Source organism: Nanorana parkeri, unplaced genomic scaffold, assembly GCF_000935625.1.
Source record: "Nanorana parkeri isolate BGI_ZX_2015 unplaced genomic scaffold, ASM93562v1 scaffold287, whole genome shotgun sequence".
NCBI classification, from domain to species: Eukaryota; Metazoa; Chordata; class Amphibia; order Anura; family Dicroglossidae; genus Nanorana; species Nanorana parkeri.
The window spans coordinates 776,269-797,568 of NW_017306555.1; the positions used below are offsets into that span (position 1 = coordinate 776,269).

At 41.9% G+C, this 21,300-nt stretch overlaps 1 protein-coding gene across 4 annotated transcripts in view; it reads right to left on the reverse strand.

Moving 5' to 3' along the window:
* Positions 1-21,300, reverse strand: part of RERE (arginine-glutamic acid dipeptide repeats) — a 337,236-nt gene that overhangs the window by 3,188 nt on the left and 312,748 nt on the right. For 3 of the 4 annotated variants that reach the window (XM_018557504.1, XM_018557506.1, XM_018557507.1), the window contains 10 exons: positions 18,496-18,658; positions 15,449-15,541; positions 15,142-15,341; positions 14,334-14,495; positions 14,041-14,154; positions 11,806-13,184; positions 10,816-11,038; positions 9,365-10,079; positions 7,282-7,353; positions 1,318-1,461 (listed from right to left, as the gene is read on the reverse strand). In XM_018557504.1, coding sequence (XP_018413006.1) covers positions 1,318-1,461; positions 7,282-7,353; positions 9,365-10,079; positions 10,816-11,038; positions 11,806-13,184; positions 14,041-14,154; positions 14,334-14,495; positions 15,142-15,341; positions 15,449-15,541; positions 18,496-18,658 — 3,265 coding nt within the window. The remainder of the gene's footprint in view (positions 1-1,317; positions 1,462-7,281; positions 7,354-9,364; positions 10,080-10,815; positions 11,039-11,805; positions 13,185-14,040; positions 14,155-14,333; positions 14,496-15,141; positions 15,342-15,448; positions 15,542-18,495; positions 18,659-21,300) is intronic. The other variant, XM_018557505.1, reaches the window with a different exon arrangement.

Sequence of the window (21,300 nt, forward strand, 5' to 3'; positions counted from 1 at the left end):
CAATTTGTACTTGTTACATAACCAGGTTACAGATATAGATCATAGCTTGTAAGACTATATTACTATTATACAGGATTTATATAGCACTATCAGTTTGCGCAGTGCTTTTTATGCAGGTTGATGCAGCAAGACCACCCATCTTGCCATTGTGTGATTATTATTATTTTTTTTTTACACTGAATATTTTTCAGCAAAGTCAACTTGACAGCAGAGCGCAGTATTTCCTCACCCAGATTCATTCCTACTATATAGAGGATTCACTTTGATTTAATGATTGCATTTCACCCTACATCTTATCTCACTGATCATTTGTTTGGCATATTTTTTTAATCATGCAACGGACCATATGCCTGCGAAATCCTTAACTGTGCAAGTGGACCTAGCAGAATTGATTCTGTTTTGAAGGCAAGAGGTGGGCCCAACAAAAATTGATTTTATTTAGTTCTGCCTATGCATTTGAAGGTCATCAACTGATAAGTATTCATTGCATTGTTTCCAAAACTGATTTAATTTCTTGGTAGACCCTGGAGTGTTAAACCACCTCAAAAGCTTTTTCTCTCTCTCGCTGAAACACTTGTGGTGGAATCTCTGAGCTTCAGTTGTTGGATCAGCATACATTCCACAGCCATTACAAGGGGTCCTACTCTGCCTATTAAATGGTTATATTATGTAAAACACAACAGGAACAGTGGTAACACCCAAAACTCTAAGATGGATAGGAATTAAACCAGGAACTAGTGACTCAGCCAACCAGACTCAATCTAAAATTCAATATGCATTTTCGGTGGATTTGCCTTCTAATTGAAGCTGGTAATCAATCTGTATGCCCCCAGTATCCAGACATTCCAACATCTGTCTCCCAGTCATAGCAATTACTAAGCTAGGTATCTCATGGATACTACTGCATTCTCTGTAATATATATGACTCTAGTAGCAATTTGTGATGGCTTCATACTGGCTACAGGAGGTTGGCCAACAACAAACCATTCAGTGATCCAACCAAAACTATATCAATATTGTGTGTGCAGTTAGTCTCAGAGATAAATATACTCCAGTTTTTCATATTTACTGGACAAGAACCATCTAAGAACAGAAGAGGCTTACAGTTCAGTTTATTAGTTATGAACTACTCAAAAGAAAATGCCAAATCTACATAGCACTGAGTATGCATAGTACACAGTTCATTGTCTCCTTTTTTTCCCCACTTAATCTTACAATCGGAAATGGAAATCAGAATTTGGCATGTTCACACACCCTATAAAATCACCAAGGAAATATATGTTTTGGTACTATATGATCCAAAATATATATACTTACCAAAAACAGGGTGCCGTAGCATTTCATGTTCATGAGGTGAATGTAGCAAGGGGTTGGGTATGGAACCAGGAGGGTATGGGAAGCGTGCCAGGTGAGGTCCAGCTGCCAGTGGGTCAACCAGTGGATGCACAGGACCTGCTGAACCTAAAACAGAACAACATGGGCTCATTCAGATTCTACAGATAATCACAGGAACACAGCACATCATATTCCAGAGAGATCAGGACTGGGAGATTGGGTTTTTGCGAGCTCAGGAAAGGATCTGCCCTCACTAATCATTTATTACCAGCAGAATTATTAGGCCAAGAACATGCAGACAATTCTAGTTACTGTTTTAGCTGCCCCAAGATTCATTTCCCGGTCTAAACCAAAACAAAAAAACAAACGTACCTTGAGTATAATGGAAATGCAGCGCCGTAAAAGTCAGCTATATACACTTGTGCCCTGACTGGTGTCCATAATTCCACATTTCCAATTTATATCCTGCACCATATAAGTGGACGTAGGATGGAGCACTGCTAATGTTACAAACTATCCACAAGAGGAATCAGCCACCAAATTACTTGCGTGAACAAATACAATAATGTGCTGCTGGGGCAATTTACAGAGAAACTTCTAAATCTCTTTAGGAAATCATGACAACTAAAATATTCTCAAACACACAGATGGTTTTTAACAGCATTTTAAGGGATATGTGCGATTGCCATTAGAGCTGCAGCTAACGATTATTTTCAAAATAGATTAGTCGATTATTAAGGTCGATTAAATCGGATAAAAAAATACATTTTAAAAAATGGCTCCAGTGATGGGACTACTAGTTTGTATTGAGATTATAGTCCATCACAGGAGCAAACTTGGAGCAGTGGAAGTAAAAAAGAAAAAAAGTGTGGTGTGCAATATAGTAAAATAGAAAGTGTAAAATTATACAGCAATGAATGCAGAATGGCACCGGCTATAGAGGACTACAAATCCCAGCAATAATACAGTATACAGCACAATGCAGAATACCACCAGCTAGAGGACTACAAAACCCAGCAATAGTACATTATACAGCACAATGCAGTATAGAGGACTACAAAAAAACCCAGCAATAGTACATTATAGCTGGCGGCATTCTGCATTGCGCTGTACAATGTACTATTGCTGGGTTTTGTAGTCCTCTATAGCTAGTGGTATTCTGCATTGCACCACTGTATAATGTATTATTGCTGGGATTTGTTGTACTCCTCTATAGCTGGTGGAATTCCGCATTACGCAGTATAATGTATTATTGCTGGGATTTGTTGTATTCCTCTACAGCTGGCGGTATTCTGCATTGCACTGTATAAATAATAATCTGACCACTTAGTGTATAGTGGTACTGGAGGCCTAATTGGAAAGAAAAGTCCAAACTGCCACAGCTAACCCAGTGTTGGGACAGATTTCTCTGCCCATGTCCAGAAAAGATTGAAAGATGTGGCAAGAGATCAAACCCTGCCCATCTTCCCTTAGTTGGAAAAATCTTTGGTTGGAGTTCTTCATTAAATACAAATCTATTGATAAAAGATAAGGCTGATCATTCATACATCGAGAAGATCCCTCAGTTCCAAGTTTATTGTACACATGAGCCCGTACTGAAGAGTTTGTAACTGCTCTGCTCCGGTACAAAACTGGGTTTTCTGAAGGCAGATTAGAGCAGCACAACGAAGATCTGATGACCAACTCAGTCTGAGTACCTTAAAAACTTGAGCTGCCAATTCACCAAAAGGAGCAGGATGGAAAATGTTTCTCGAACCAACTAAATTCTAACAGTGAATGTGGTTTTTATTCAGGAAACTCCATTAATTCCAAAATCGAATGGTAATCTGTGGTAAAGAAAGATCTTTGTACGAACATTCGATCGGAAATCTACTAGTGCATGGCCAGCTTTAAACACACAAGCACTTCTCAGTTCCTATAGAGGAGAGTTGTGACAAGCAAAGCATTCATTTAGCAGAATATGACTGGAGACCAGAACAAGCATAAAATAAGAATTCTGGAAAAATACTATATTGTGCAGCTAATACTCGTAATGATTGTATTCTGTATTTTTCTTTATGCCTTTATATTTTGCCCAACAGTTACACGCAGGTCAAGCTGTCTAGCAAAAGTGACAGTGACATGGGTTGGGACAAACTATAAATTTGACAAGAGTGCTTACAAAGATTACATTTTATGACCATGTTTTAATTTTTGGCAAGCTGCTGCTCTGCTCAATCACCCCTGGAAGTATTCTTGATTGTCACAGTTACATTTGCCGGATAGCTTGATCTGCATGCAAAATGTAAAGAAAAAGCACAAACAAGTATTTGTGGAATAGAAAAAAAAACCCCATATACTATAATCACATGTAATAACCCCATATAGCAATTAGAGCACCACATGTTTCACCAGTGGGCCCTTTAAGATGTCTATCCCTCACTGCAAGACTTGGCCATGGTATCTACACTACGAACACACACAAGACTAATCTAAAGGGAACTGAAGGTGGAAATCAGATTGACCAAGCGGGTTGTGTTATAAAAGGAAGTCACGTTCTGGCGCTGTTACCAATGATAGATTTATTGTTTTTTAGCCTTATAAGTTATCCCCAGTGAGGTCTGTGAATCTCCATCAACGCTATATTTCTATACATAAAATTAGGATAGAGAAGTGACAAGAGGATGGAAAATCGGAGTTCATTTCTCCTAAAAGCAAACTGAAGGAATGATGACAGCTATTTTAGGTGCCAGTTTGGCAAAGAGGATTTAATATCAAAAAGCACTCAAAGAGGTAGAGGAATACAAATCCAAAAATATCTGCTGTTATGTTACCATAACTTCTCCCCAGCACAGGAAGAGCACAGATATACAGCACTTTAAGGGCATACAGACAAACTGCTCTGGTTGACTAAAGCACCATGACTTTGTCCCATCTGGAGGGTAAAATATAGAATCTGGCTGATTACTGGGGGCAACAAGAACCATTCCCTCTTTTAATCACTTTGAGATTAAAAAAAAGGCCCACATCAGTAGGATGAACAACCATCTACCCAGCAAACAAATTCATTGTGTAAAATACCAAAAGAAAAAACAAATTGTTTCCAATCTATGTGACTGAATAAAGATCTCCGAGCCCTACAATAGAACTTGAACCCTAATACCAGAGACCTTGATGAGACCACCAGACTGCAGGACACCCAAAACATTACAAAATATCTAATCTTTGGAAAGGGTTAACTGCAGAATGCCGGGCCCATTGGGTTCCTACAGTTAGGCCACATTCACACCTGAAATTCCTCCTTGAGACTCATGTGATCTGCTGCAGGTGAGAGGCGCTGTACAATCCAATGACAGCTGCCACCACCCGCAGATGTTCATAAGTAATGGCACAGCCTGCAAACGATTACAAACAGTTTGCGTCCAGGTGCGGTCATCTGCAGATCATGGAAGGCTGTGTGAATTCTTGTGACCTGGAAGAGGTGGCAGCTGTCATAGGATTATATAGAGCCTCTCGCCCGCACCGCAATTTCTAAGACTCATGTGATGCGTCTTATTCACCTATGTGAATGGGGCCTAAGACTGGAAAAAGTGCAGTAACTCAGAGTAACCAGATTTCACTTTTACTAAGGATCAGACTCATTTTGATAGGTCGCGGTTGGTTTCTACACTATACACATCCTTAATAAGCAAGCATTTAGCATGTAGGTTAAAACAATGGCTTGTGTACATGAGCCCTTAAAAAGATCCCAGGCCTATTTCTTACAGGTGAGAAGTGTTACTTTATGAGACACACCACCAATGCACACAATTCTAAACCTGCAAACAAATCAATACATGACTAACGATAAACAGCAGCCAGATCCAGTTATCTGCACTGTGCATATTATGTTATAACACCTCTGGCAACTATTCCAAGCAATGCCAGCAAATCTGCACTAATAAAGCATTATTCGTATTAGCCAGGGCAGATCCGACAATCCTGAACTTAAATCCGGTAACTCCATTGGAGGGAAGGGCGGCGGTCGTCTTTACCGTTTATGAAATAACCATTCAGGTATTATTGCACATTAGTCATGAGTAGGAAATTTCCACATCCATATGCCTTAACTTCATGTTCTTTTAGGCCTTGTGCACATAGGCGTCAAAATACATGCATCCAGATGCGTTTGGAGCTTTTTTTAAAGCCATCTTGAAACATGTAATGCTTTGATATGGCTGAATGCACACTAGACATTTATCAGTGTCTAGGAGTGTTCAGTCTAGCTGCGTTTATATAAACAAGAAATGTGTGTCCAGGGAGCGTATAGCCCTGTTTTACTACTATAATCGTGCAAGTACAAGAACAATTCCCAGATCAATTTCTCCTGGAGGCCCAGGTACATGAAGATTAAAAATGAACAAAGTATACAAAGAGTATTGTTCTACATCTTTGGGCAAAGGGAACCACTCTGTAAGATGGAAGGAAGCTTAACTACACACTGTGGGGGAAAAGGTGGTATTTATAATCGTGGCCTCACCATAACTTATTCCAGCATATTAAGGAACAGTACCCATACATCAACAGAAGAATTTGCTGGACATACAAGATTTGGACCAATTCTGATAACTAGTTCAGTACACATGTGCAAAGACTAAACTAGAGCATGATCAAATGGCAAACTAACCGGATTAGTTTGAAACGTTCAGTTTTTTAAATACACACCAGAACAGAACACTTGTTTCAGGTACTTGACTTGCAAGGTTTTGAAGCAAGGATAAGGATGACAACCCTGAATGCTGGACTTCTGAATTGTCAGCTATCATAGACTCTATTACTTTTAAAAGTTGAAGTCCTGCATAAAGTGAACCTGAATTAGGAACAGCGAAGATGTTTTTTCTTATAGAGAACATTTGAATTGTTAACCCTGCCTGACAGGTTCCTGAAAAATGTACCGTTTGTCTCTTTTTCCTCCTGAAAAAAAGCAGCTAACTTTCTTTGCTTAGGCACTCCTGTTCCTTGAGCCTCATATCTCCATATCTGCAGTGTGAGATCATCTAAAGGTACCGCTGCCTCTGACAGCTAGTCTTACAAGATTTGGTGAAGTCACCACAGCGCTGCTCCCTGGACATAAAGGTGTACCCGAGGACCTGCAGTGTAAGGATCTCCCTCTTCATTCATTCTACTACTTCTTGAATATTCCCCCACCTGTCAGCTTTTCATCATGGCAGCAAAGTCATGCTCCTCTACCAATAGGACTACTTCTGTACAAATACCCAGTGCAGAACAAGACATGGTATATAGGTAATGGAAAAGGATCTGCTGCAGAGAGCCTACAGGCAATCCTGGTGACTAGTCATTTGCCCTGTACTTGTCTTTTTTAGGCACATCTACCAAAGTTCAGATTAAAAGATCCATATTTTATTGGCTAGAAAAGCCTTTTATGTGCTTCAGTCCCACTTTGTCACGGGGCTTAACTTTCCCTACCTTCATGCCTAAACTCCATCAGCCTGGCCACTGATATTTCACTGAACTGTATAATGGTTATTTGGAGGGCTGAGGGAGGCCAGGCCTTGGTAACAAAGTAAAACTAAATCACAGAAGAACTACAGGTAAGATGAGGCTTTTCGTTGTGTTTGTGGGTAACACATTTTTGGAAGTTTGTTCTCAGTAAAATGTCACTGAACCTTTCATTACAGAATACTTTATATATTATATACTACCGAGTATAGGCCACCTACTTAAAGGATGCATGTTTTTTCCACCCATGTATTATTTTTTACCCTTGCCTGCATGAAAAACAAGACCTGTCCCCAAATCTGGAGTTACCGGATAAACTAAAACTTAAAATATCGACATAAAAACCCAATACAGCTAAATATATGCAATAATTCTATGAATAAAATCTGGGGCTCGCTTTTCTTTGGAGGATTATCCCGGTCTCCCGAGTCCTTCTCTCTCCTTTTTAAAATGGTTGCATTTATTTACCAGGAAAGTGGACTGGAACACATGTCCCGTTTTCAGCCATGCCCGGCCAAGACTTAGAGTTACAGCAGCAGTCTATTGAAAACACATAACATCGTAAGATGCCTCCCGTCTTCACAACATCACATAGATGTATTACAAATGGCTTTTAGATGCTTCCAAAATAACAGGCTGATCTGGCCAGGCAGTGAGCTGAGCCACCCTAGGTTTGATCTGTCAGTCTTTTTAAAGGCTCATAGCCACAATATTTATTTGCCAAAAGGTCAACAGCCAAGACTTTAGTGAAACCAGATATCAAATGATATTTCAAGTTTAATGTTCTTGCTGTAAGTGAAAATAAAAAAACAACAAAAACAAGTTTCTAAAGCTGCCCATACACCTGCTGGTTGGGACGGTCTAGATTTTTTTTTTGAGAACTAGATATTTGATTTGCAAGAGATCTGCCCATCTACAGTGATGACCAAATACGTCAGAGAAGAGCATCAAAGCAGGTGCTGCAAGTCCAATACAACAGTGGATGCAGAACATGAAAGATCACATATCATCCTGTTCAAATATCTGACCAAATAACCATCAGGCGGCAAAGCTGATGGCTCACACACATGCTAATTATTGTTGAAAAAGGTCTAACAAGCCCTTCAGCAGATAATCTTCATATGCAGGGGCATTTTTTTATTGGACCTAACCGATTCAAATTGGTAAAAAGGGAATGTCTCTCCATAGCCAGTAGCAAATACCAAGAGAACAGCTGTCATTTTCTAGTGCTAGCTAGAAAATAGACACCAAAGCTTATGATTTCATCAAATCTAACTTTGGTAATAGAGAGATCAATGTAAATCCTGCTGTGTATGTTGTGTTGCTGATCTGACTTTGTAATATAAAAAGTACCATAGCATTTAGGGAAGGAATGTTAATTGATGTTGGGGCCAAATTCATAAACTTCCAAAACACAAATCAAATATAACGTAATATGGTGGAAGGAGGAAGTCCTCTAACCTAGCTCAACTTTAAACGCTCGTTTCATATCGTAATGGTTCACAGAAGAAAAGCCAACAGTACAGCAAACATCAATACACAGAAACTGCCTCTGAAACAAAGAACTCTTCTGAGCTCCTTAAATTTCCTAAATGGATACCATTGGCAAACAGGTTACGACATAGGAAAGCAGTCCCTGATACTTAACTGCTAGACAAACTATCAAACTTTATTTAGCTTTCTGGCAATGTTGCAAGGGAGTCCCTTAACAAGGTAAAAACCTATATTACAACAAAACATTCGCATCGGATTCACGGATTAGACGTGTCCAATGTATTACAATAACGGAAGCTGGCTCATTTAACATGGAGATGCCAATATCAAAGAAAAAAGATCAACTGAAACCGCCTTTCTACAAAATGTGACTATAACTTAAAGTGATTCATCATGTTATAACTTTCGAATGCTACGATTAGACAAGACAAGCTTACTGTAGATGTACAACCTAACTATTAGATTAATTGGACCTACATGTGTTGCCAAAATCATGCAGATTACACGGCCAATACACCGAGACAGCTTAAAAGAAAGGGTCTTTGAGGAGCAGTGTTAGAAGGAACTGAAACATTTCCAATTATATTTAGAAAAGCCGATTTTGTATCTTGCTTATTAAAGGGATCTGATGAGGAGGTCATCTCAGCTGAATCCAAGTCATATTGAAAAGGACTGCTGAAACGTTGAAAAATTTACTGACAGGTCAGACAAGGAAAGCCAGGACTGTTTTGAAAGGTTCAGCCTGGTACTTGGTTGAGAAAGTTTACCTGTTTTTATGATGGTATCCTATAAGAATGGAAAAACTTAACAGTGGAGGTGCTGCCCAAAGCAACTACATTTCATCTGTACTTTTACTAGTTACAAAACAGGAGTCAACATTGACAAAACATCCACTCATAGCTTTCCCCATTCTTGTAGTACTACCTGGTATGTTTTAAAAGATGAGGTAAACTTCCCCACAGATTCAAGTAAAAAATACATCTTTTACTAGGACAAGGTTTTCTCTTTTTCTGAGATTCCCCTGTCTATATCTCCCATTACAAATCTGAGGACTCACCTTGATGTAATGGGTCCTGCTGATGTAGATGGAGGTGTGAATGTATGTGCGAGTGTTGGTGGTGGTGAGGTGTGACGTTGAACATCTGTAGCCGGGCTAAAGGATCATTAGTAAGTGATGCCATTCGCTCAGCATGTATTCGCTCGGCTGCCAGTCTCTCAGGATAAGTCATTTCTGGCCGTAGTTGTGGTCCTGCCAGGGCCAGTCTCTCTCTATCCAATGGGTTTAAGCCAGGATGGAAAGCAAAGTGATGTGGTCCTGCATTTGGGTTGAGGGTAAGCGCACCATGTCTAGCAAAATGTTCCATGGGGTTAGCACCAGGGTGGAGTTGGTCCATCTCAGGGGGTTTAACCTCAAAGCCAGGTTTCATCCTCTCCCGTAGCTCCCTCTCCCGGAGTTCACGTTCCCTCATTTCCCGTTCACGCAATTCCCGCTCACGCATTGTAGGGTCCATATTATACAGGCCTGGCATATGGTAAGCCAAGAGAGGGTCATTGGGATTAAGAGGGACAAAGAAAGGATGATTGCGATTGGTGGGTGACATAACGTGCGGTCGAGCATATTCGCTTAGTGTACGTAGAGCAGGTGTATCTGGCCCAATGTAAGGGGGAACAGCAGCTATGGTTGTAGGTGGAGGCTCAAAAGATGGTCGATGGTGAGCTGGGCCTCCGATCTGAGACTCTCCAAGACGACCTTCATGGGAACTGCAAGCCTTCTGCATGAAGAAAATGGGATGATTGTCACAGATGAGAAATAGTAAAACATGACGTTTTATAAATTAGAAAAACAATGCACTTTGTTCTCTTAATGAGTCCTGCCCCACTTCTTTGGCTGGGTGCAGAATCGGTGGGTAAAGAGTCAACTATGAGGTTCTATTGTAACGTTTAGTGTCTCTGTATTACTGGAAATAATATTCAGTAGATGAGATTCTACTTAGAAACTGTTTTAGGGGCCCAAAGAAGTTGCAAACCTAACAAAGGGGTCTCAAAATATGTACAGAGTCTCTTTCAGGAACAAACCTATTATAATATCACAACTTAAAAAAAATAATAATTGGTGGTTACTAGGGATGCACCGATACCAAGTACAGTACTCGGTACAAGTACAGATACTTTTCCAGCTCCAAGACTAGACTAGAGAAAAATACAAAAGTTAGGAGGCAGCTGTCATTTGTAAGGAGCACGCAGAGCTCCTGGGATTTGTTTTAATGTATGATTTTGTTTTTATAAAGAGATGCACCGATACGAGTTTTGCGAGTACAAGTACTGATACATTTTTGTTTATTGTCATGTGGTAGTTCTCATGAAAATGGCAAGTATTGGCACTGGTACTCGAAAGGATCGGCGCATCCCTAGTGGTTAGGACTACAGGCATTGTAGGACTTATTCCTCACATACCGATTATCTGAATTCTGAGTTAATAAAGATTTCAAAAAGGAAAAAGAAACGTACCGCTGCCCTTTCTGCTTCTCTTTCACGCTCTCGTTCCCTCTCTTTTTCTTTCTCCTTTTCTTTTTCTCGCTCTCTCTCTTCTCGGACCTTTTGTTCTGCTTCCCTCTTAGCCTTCTCAGCTGCTTCCTCCCTTTTCTTGGCCAACTTGGAGTCACTCCGTGGGATGAAATAGAGATCAGTCCTTGCACATGAGTTGTAACCACGATCCAGATGCTTATAAAACCTGTGTAAAATAATATTAATTATAGAAGTTTAAAGATAGATTAACGAACATAAGTAAAATAATGGGCAGTATACAAGGAAACAAAGCATTCCAATTTTGTGGTAGTGGGACCGTGATGTGAAGAGGGCTCCTAACGTAAAGGGGGAACTGATGTGAAAGAAGATTCTGATGTAAAAGCGGGGTTTCTAGGGGGATCTTGATTTAAAGGAGGCACTTCGATGTGAAGGACAAACCCCACATCAGATCACTGATTTGTCTAAACCCTCCTGTAGTCTTTAATAAGTACATTACTTTAACTGAACCACCACCTGTAGCGCAGTAAACATAATGCTTGGAAGGAGGAAGCTAGACCCTATTTCTTCTTCCACTGATGGTTTTGGTGTATAAGGTTCCCATGGCAGTAATATTAGGTTGCCATTCTTTCTTGCCCTACACTGTCAGTGAGAACCTTAGAACCTCATTGCCACCTTATACTTTTCAACACTGTAAAGTCTACCTTGCCAACATACTATCTTCTCTAAAACTAAGAGTAAACATTAAAGGGCTCCTTCTGTGATTTTTCAGGCTGACTACACTTTATTATCATGCACGTAGATATAGAAAGTTGTAAATAAATTATAGTTGTTCAATGGGGAAAGATATAATTAAAAAGACATAATTTTGCAGTACATCACTGCTGATCTGTAGAAACAAATTCCAATTAGTAACTGGGATGATAAACAAGACTTACAAACCATTTCCATAAAACAAACACTGTGCAGTAGTACCTGGCAGACTGACTGGCATGACTAGGAACATCAACCACAGTGGGTTCTGGTGACGGACTTCGAGGAGGAAGTGGAGGACTTTCAGGCTCCTCAATTTCATCTGGTACCTCCTCTTTGATTTGTATTGGTGGCAAAGGAGGTGGATTGGGCGATGGCGATACCACAGGAATGCAGACACTGGAAGCAGCAGCGGAAGTTGCAACAGGTAAAGGTGGCTGAAGACTTGGAGATGCTGATGGTAAGGAAGATGGGGTAGGAGCAGGAGCACAGGTAGGGGGAGTTATAGATGGTATAGATGGTGGACCTCCAGGCATGAATGAATGCTGTGAGAAGGAGGGTTGAGGAGGCAAGGGATGAAGACCTGACTGAGGGTGACCCGGTGTTTGGGGAAGACTTTGGCTTTGAGTCAGGACTGGTGGTTGTGCTGCTGTTGCCTGAAGTTGCTGGCTCTGAGGCATAAGCTGCAAAGGAGGTGGATGAGCAGAAGGAGGATGATGGGCAGGTAGTGAACTAAGTGGCTTAAGAGCAGGAGGTGGTGGTAAATTAGAGTTGAGGGAGAAGGGAGATGGCCCCTGTAAGTGGGGAGGATGCTTATGTGTCTGTGCTGGCGTTTGCTGAATAGGGGTGGTTGGAGGAGGTTTGATATGAGGCATGGTAATGGGTGCTTGGGGTAAAGGCTGCTCACGCAAAGGCTGAGGTGGTGTTTGCAGAGCAGGCTGAGGATTTGGTGGTCCCTGAGTATTATGGGGAAAGTTAAGAGATGGGGTTTGTGGCAATGGAGAGATCTGAGCAGGGCAGGGCTGAGGTGGAGAAGAACATGGATACTGTAGAATGGGTTGTGGTGGCATGTTGTGTGGCAAAGAAGCTAATGGTCCATGATGGGGTGACTGTGGATGTATTTGTGCAGGCATTGGAGGCTGTGGTTCTCCTTGTGACCCTGCAATAGGCTGTATTGCTGGGTGTGGAGAGGGAAGTCTTTGAGGGTGCAAAACTGGCGCCTGAACAAGTGAGAGAGATGGGGGCTGAGGAGGCTGGGAAGGAGGTATTGATGGAGAAGGTGATATCTGAGCAGGAGCAATGTTGTGTGGTGGAGTAACAATAGCTGGAAGTGGTCCTGGTGATACAGCAGGAGGGACCATTGCTGGAGTTCCACTTGGAGGTTGCAGCATTTGTTGCTGGGCTGAGGAGTCAGAGTCGCTCTCATTATCTTGGGGACTGGGAATGCTGGGAGATGTGCTGCGATTATCCTGGTCAATGTCCTTAGGATCACTGCTTCCTTCATCATTAACACTCCGGCTGTCTGAGCTTTCGCCTTCCCCTTCCCCTTCACCCTCCCCCTCCCCTTCTCCTTCTGATGGGGAATTTGGCCGACTGATCTCCTATAAGAAAACACAATATGTTAGTCTGGGAATTTTAAGTAACATTCTTCAAAGTAAGGCGGGGCTGTCTAATGTTAAAAAGAAACTTTTCAAGTTTAAAAACCTCCGAGGGCCTATAGACAAGTAATTGTGGTTTATATACCAACATTATTTTTAACGTATTTAACTAGACAATAAGTTAGTTGTTTGTCCTGGTTGTAGGTCAGCTCCCTGCTATCGTCTCCCAGCTTGTGAGAAGACGATCTCAATTACAACAGTCAATGTGAGTGATTACCGGAGAGAAACATCACAATTGCTTTCCTCCTGCCTGCAGCCAAGTAATAATGTGATTCTTCCAAGGTTCTTCTCTCAGGTTTAGGTAACTTAGGTCATTTGGCTGAAGCTCAGGGACTACTTCTTATATATATATATTTAATTATACTGTTGCCGCATATTATGCTTTGTCAGTAATTAATTAACGCAGACTTGTAAAGCTAATGATGGGTTACAGCTTTGACAAACTCTTTTGGGTTGATCTGCTAAATTCTGGATGAAAGTGATGTTCATCGGACCACTCTTCATAAACAGATAAACGATGACCATGTGCACTTAACATCTGAGGTCTCAGAACACTAATTAGAAAATGCCACTGCAATGCAGGAACACAAAACTACCTGGATGCTTCAGCCTGCTCATAATTCAAATATTCAGTGCTTTGTCTTGAAAGATGCTGACATACCACCATACCTGTGCAGTTCTAAAAGTATCTCAATAGGTTTCCAACTTGCATACTTTCCAGCCCTCAAGTGGATGCAAATCCATAATTTGCAAACATGGGAATGGTTGTCCCCATAGAAGTGTGCTAAGTGCAACTCACTTGTGTTTTGGATTTCTTTGCTGTGGTCCTGTCGGCCTCCTCTGTGTCCGACACTGGTTTTTCCCTCTGACGTTTGGCACTTTTCATCGGGGATGAGGGCTCCTCTTTTATCTTCTGCAGCCAAATAAGGAAACATGTTAAGCAATAAAGTGAAATGCAGCAGAGAAGCAATGTTATACATTGTAAATAAGCCCCCATATGGGACAGTAATCTAGAGGTTATTTCAGCCACAGTCATAGCACATCTTAGGCAAATTACACTGAATTAACAGCCCGCTCTGACTTGTTACTTGCCTTCGATGACTTCTTCAGGGACTCTGCTTTGCTGTCATTACTGGATGTGCTGGCAGCGCTTGGAGAGTTCCGGCCACTGGAACGGATGTCTTCATTTATGGGGGAGACTCTGCCGTCTGGACTGGCAGTCTGTTTCTTTCGTCCACTGCGTAGTGTAGACATCTATTTGGCAGGAGAAACAATCACATGACAGAGATTAATTGCAATCGTGAAGAGGAACGCTTTCTGTCCAGATACTGAAAGAATCGTTTGTTTCCAGCCCCCCACCTCAACTCACCAAGGCAAAAACAATACCCAAGCTGGAAAGGACTGAACAGATTTAAAATCTACCAGTTAAAGAACTGTACCTATATACTATCGCTAAATCCATGTTAAACACTATTGCTACTACCCCTGCCCCCAGTTGCTTACTTACTAGTGAAAATGTATTCAGCACTGGCCACCCTTGGGCATTGGGTTCCCACTAACTTAAACAGGGCTATATGCCAAGGATCTCAATTCTTAATATATGGCCCCATTCAAATCAATGAGGACCCAGTTTGCAGCGGTGGAAACAAAAGGTAAGTAAGCAAGCTGGGGAAGTGAGGACCAATGGGCAGTGTTTAAACTGCACCGAGAATGAAAAGTAGTAATAGGTGGCAGCAACCTGCAGCATTTATTACAGTTGAAAACTGCTAAAGTGTAACTGAGCCATTTCAGATTCTATTAGTGCCTAGAGCTTTTTATAATCACTTCTAAAATTACAATATACATTCAATAGAAGTGTCCACGCAATCAGCCTGAGTGACTATATAAAAAGTTAGCATACCGATCCTCTGCTCCTGCGAGTTCTCATGCTATGCTTCCCGTTCAGACCATCTTCTTCCTCCTTGACAGGTTTAAACATAAATGGTGGGGGGTCCACAGGCTTTTCAATAGGAGGTAACTCTCCGTACTTCTTAAAATGAATCCGGCAGTCAGTGCAAAGTAGAATGTTTTCCCGACCCCCGTGGTGCCAGTCCTTAGAAGCTGCAGTAAGAGCACATAAGCAGCGTCAGACAAGAACATAAGCAGCATCGTTCTGTGTATATGAAATAACCAGACTCTAGCTGGAAACGTATAAACAGATTACATACTGGTGGTGAAGCAGTGGCGACAAGCATAACCCTTCAATTCCTGCTCACTGTCCTCACTGTCAAAGTCATCTTCACTGGCTGAGCTCAGGTCCACTAGGAGAAAAAACACATACAGAATGAAAGAATATAAAATTGTCCACACTAAGAGCGATTGTCTACTACGATTCTAACCTCTTTATTATGTAAATGCATTACAGTACTGCGAAAGCACCAAAATATAAGAACAGAAGGTAAATTATAAAGCAAAGGGAAAACTGGAGCGACCCATGCAAAGGACCAAAATACAATGCTCACTGATCTGAGCTGGGTAAAGAAGAGTGTGCGTGCATTTGAAACCTCTCCACTGCTATGAAGGCACCTTCCCTTGCCTTCACTGGTTCACACATGCATGCTCTTCCTTGCTGTACGCAGAGCTCAGTGCCAATTGTCAGGTTATTGACACATTAAGGTGACGTGCTTAGCCTAGTAGAAGTACAGGCCTTAGGATGAGGTTAGTATTTGTAGGAGCTGTAGCAGGCATAAGAGTAAAAGAAAGGAGAGAGAAGGTAACAATAAGGAATCCCAGCCAGGATATTATCTGCATGGACTTATGTTCTCGGATGGGTTTCCTCGATGCCAGTGGTGGCGCACCTATGGCACGCCTAGGCCCCTCTGGTGGCACTAGAGCCTAGGCAGGGGCGTTGAATTCATATCGCCCGACGCCCAGGACATGCAGTTCTGGGCACTGGGCAGGTAGTTTTTTTCTGCATTTAGCCCTGCTTCGGGCAAGCAGAGCTAAATGTAGAGCAGGGAAGCTGCCGCTCGTTTTCTGCAAGTGATCTCGGCGATGATGCTTTCACCACTGGCTGCCTCCCTCCCTGCTGTGGTCTTCCGGGTCCCGGGACCACGGCAAAGTACTTCAGGATGGAGAGCAGGAAGTTTTCAGTCATCTTCACTGTGTCCACTGGGACAGAAACGCTGCACTCACAGCTTTCCCGTCTCAGCCGTCACAGGAGAGCCAGCACAGTGCTGTGCTAAAACTCCTGGATTGGAGGTGACAAAAGAGAACTTGTCACCTCCAAATGTTATCAAACAAAGGCTTGTTATCAATAGTGATAGCAATAAAGTTAAGTGAAAAAAATTATTATAAAAAAGTAAAAGATATAATAAAAATTTTAAAAACAAATAAAGCGATAAAGTAAAAAATAATAAAGAAAAAATAAATTGTTTGAATATGTGTGTTTCCCTATTTTGACTAAGGCAGTGATACTGAACATTTTTAAACTCCAGCACCCAAACTAAAACACAATACCAAACTTATTTCCAGTGTTGGCACTTTGAGATAAATAAATTGATTTTGCGTTGCAGTTTGGGCACTCAGGCTCAAAAACGTTAGAGGGCTGTGTAAACTATATAAAGGTCTGTAATAACAATAGAGAAGCTTAGAACTTGGGACATTTGAATAAGGTTGTAGAGTCACTGTACAGAAGCCAGGTGGCGCTGTGCTTATAGACAATGATACAATCGATGTACCTGCTGTTCAAGTATACCTGATTACTGGCTGGTTTAGAATTCCAAGCAGCAATGTATAATATATATATATAAAGCACAGTGGCGGCTCACTGAATGTGTGCTAATCAGGCTGACCCTGACACACAGTAAGCTCCCAGACAAGGTGAAAGGAAAACACAGCTGCTTATCACACCTGTATCTGTCATCTCTCCCCAGTCTCGGCTGTCAGTGCCTGGCAGGCAAGGAATGGTCTACTAATTGTTATTAAGCAGATTCCTTATGTAAAAATCATTCACCTGAAGTAATTGCCTAAACCCTGCACCAGTAATAAGAGCAATAGATTTAAATGAACACAATGACAGCTTAATGTAGCATAATTAACGTTTTAGGAGATAACTAGCATCCTCACACTCTACAAGGAATCAGTCAGCATGTACGGCTTTAGTACTTCATAACCAGGTGCACATCTGCCCTACTTCTTTCACTCTATGTAAGTCACAGCACAAACAGCAACAGCAATCAACAGCTCTGACTAGGTGGACTAACGGAGGTGGATTGGCGAGTGTTAGGCTTGCCATAGGCATTAAGTGGTTGGAGGATTTTTCTTGCAAAGCATCTTTCTATAAACGATTGTTTAGGTTGACTGCAAATGATCATACACTGAGCAGACATTCACGGAAAGCCAGTTAAAGAGTTTAATTCCTCACACCCCCAACCCCACAGAGAATGGTCAGCCTAGGGTTATCTTTTTTGCTGCCTGTTGATCCAAAGAAGGAGGTGGGGGGCACAGTGGCTGAAAGTTGTCTCTCCTCCCCGCTGGGAGCTGGCTGCAACAGTCAGTGCCCACTTCGATCCCCGCTGCCTCTGCTGATACAGGCAGGGAGAGCTGCGGGGATCAAAGGGGACACAGACTGCAGCGGGCTCCCAGAGGGGAGAACAGGAGGAGCAGAGCTGATTTGGGGGTGGAGGAGGACAGTGAACGGGTGAAAAAAGCACAGGTGCCAGGACGCAATTTCTAGTCGCCATGCCGACCTGGGATTTGTTGAGACCTGATTTACAGAAAATCTTGTATTCACATTAACTTACTTGTATGAGAGGAGAGCGGATACAAGCTCTCCATTATAAATCATCTCCTAAGAAAGAACAGTGCTTGCTGCCTATAGCAACCAGATCTGCCCTCATCTCTCAGATTGCACTGAAAACCTGGAAGGGAGATTCTGATCTGCTGATATTGGGAAAGCTGCTGCTCTTCCCTTCCACACTTTTGGCTTACTCAAGGAGGCAAAGAGGAATCTACAGAACTGATGTCAGTCAACTTATGTTTAACAATCAGAATGTAGTAAACCGAAATCTGATTGGCTAATGCCGTAATATAAAATCTGTGGGATGAGAAAGGCTGAACAGTTTTACAGCTGCAGGCACACTGCTTATGGTGCACGCTATACCATTTCTGAGATTATTTATACCTTATCAGTTCTAGTCACATTGCATTGTGTACACATTTCAGTCTTTCAATGTTATCTTCAGACACGAGTTAGAGGGAAAAGTGCACTCACAAAATTCACTTGATGGAGGCCGGGAGGGAGTGTTCACCGGGGTGGTGGCGGTGCGAGTTTTTATCCGCCGGAAGACCGCCTGCCTCCGATGCCTGCGGTGGGCACGGGAGCTCGCTGCTTCAGGAGTTTTCTTCCAGTAGTAGTAAAAGGTAATAAGTTCTCCCTGCAAACAAGCGCTTCAAGTTAATATAATTGTATGCTTAATGCAAAAGCCCTTTGTAAAAAAAAGACAGCCATAGGGGAGCATGATTTGTAACCCCACCTCCCCTCCCCCCAAATTAACCTTTCAAATACACAATTAACATCAAAATCACATTAGTGCGTTTAAAATCAAATTTAGCAGAATAATCAGATCACAACAGATGAGTTTCACACAATATATTCTCTGTGTATCACTATAAGTCCACAAGTACACAAGTCCCCCATACACACAAAAAGCAAGCATTGTGTCTCATCACTATGATGTAATTAGACATGACACAAACTTGCTCAAGGTGAAGTCTGGTTGATCAGCCGTTGGAAAAAAATGTGTTTGCTGCAAAATCGTGACAGGTGCTAAAAGTTGGTTAAAGTGTACATCAGGGATATATACACATACATAGTTACATGGGATTTGATGTTGAATAAAGACACACGTCCATCAAGTTCAACCTTTGTGTGTCTGTGTGTATACGAGTCCTTGTGTGGTCTTCGTTCTTAAGAGTACCTGTACCCCTGTATGTTACAGTCACTTTAGAAGGTATCTGATTTTTGAATGAATTAATATTCTCTGCTGATACTGCTGCTTGTGGAAGAGTTCCAAAATGTAACCTCTGACTGAGAAGAAGCCCCTACACCTTTTGTGGATAAATCTTTTCTTCACCAATTTTAGGTGGTGGTTTCTAGTCTTTGTTAGGGAGATTACAGTAAAAAGTTTATTGCCGATGTTGCTGTCACCATTGAACATTTTGTACATCAAAATCATGTCCCCTCTTAATCTCCTCACTTCCAGCGTGAACAAGTTTAAATTGAGCAACCTCGTCTCATAGCTTAGGTCCTCCAGCCCCTTAGTTTAGTTGCCCTCCTCTGGACTCTCTCCATCTCCAGGACATATATATATATATATACATACATACACACACACACACTGTGCAAAAGTTTTAGGCAGGTGTGGAAAAAATGCTGTAAAGTAAGAATGCTTTTAGAAATAAAATAAAAAAAAAGTGTAAATACAGTGTTTCCCCTAAAATAAGACCTAGTACTATTTTTGGGAATTGGTAAAATATAAGACCTACCACGAAAATAAGAACTAGTTGTGACCATTCCCAGGGCCCGTGGTGGCATAAGGGGGAATTTGAAGAACCGCGGGAGAGAATTGGCGGTACCAACGAAGCCGGCGCTAGAGGAAGCGAGGCGGCAGTGAAGGGAGCAGAGCCGCATAAGCCGATGCTTCTTCTATAGCGGCGGCTCCTGTCACAGGCGGAATGATACCAAATGCACTCCGCCTCTGAGGAATCTATAGTGAAAGCGCGCTTTGCTCATTCTGGCCAGCGATTGGTTACCAAATTGCTCTTGGAAAGGTACGGCATCAGGCCAGAATTCAGGATTTGAAAAGTTATGACATGACTGTATTGAATAAATGTACGGTATATTTTGGTATATGAACACATGTAGACTGTTGTACATGAATAAGTGTGGATTGTTGTATATTAAAAAAAAATAAGACCTACCCCGAAAATAAGACCTAGTGGGGGGAATTTATCATAGCAATTGCGAGTGTTTTAACTTGCACGCAATATATTTGCACCAGATTTATGAAGCTAGTGTAATGTTTTTGATAAATGAGATTTAATAGACTCCAAGAAAGACTTCTAACTTCAGGCAAAAAGCTTAACGGTCGCATCTTGAAGAACCTCCTCCATGCATCACTGTTGTCCGCAGACACTCATTGTACCGCTTTCCAGCCCTTCAGAGAACAAACTGCCTCCTGCTACAGCCAAATATTTCAAATGTTGACTCATCAGTCCAGGAGCACCTGCTGCCATTTTTCTTTGCCCCAGTTGCTATATTTTCGTGCATAGTTGAGTCGCTTAGCCTTGTTTCCATGTTGGGGGTATGCCTTTTCTGGCCGCAATTCTTCCATGAAGACCACTTCTGGCAAGACTTCTCTGGACAGTAGATGGGTGTACCCGGGTCCCACTGGTTTCCGGCAGTTCCGTGCTGATGGCACTGTTGGACACCTTCCGATGTCGAAGGGAAGCATGAGGTCTTTCATCCGCTGCATTAAGTCTCCTTGGCCGAACACTGCGTCTATGATCCTTAACATTGCCAGTTTCATTGTGCTTTTTCGAAAGAGCTTGAACAGCACATCTTGAAACCCGAGTCTGCTCAGAAAACTTTGTCTGGGAGAGACCTTGCTGATGCAGTACAACTACCTTGTGTCTTGTTGCTATGCTCAGTTTTGCCATGGTCCATGACCTGTGACATGAAACTGTCTTCCACAACCTCACCTTAGTAGCAGAGTTTGCCTGTTCCTTACCCAGTTTAAGCCTCCTACACAGCTGTCTCTGTTTAAGTTATTGACTGAGTTTAAACCTACATATGAAAATCGATGATTAGCACCTGCTCGGTATAATTGGATAATCATACACCTGACTCTAATCCTACAAAATCACTGACTGTGTGCAAGTGCAAGTTCACACCATTTTCTGGACCAGATCTGGAACGCACTGCGTTGCATTTTGCCGCGTTCAATGTGAGGTCTTGCTGGGGGACCTCTGCAAGACCTACAGATAGCCAGGAAAAGAGCAGCACAATGCTTGCACA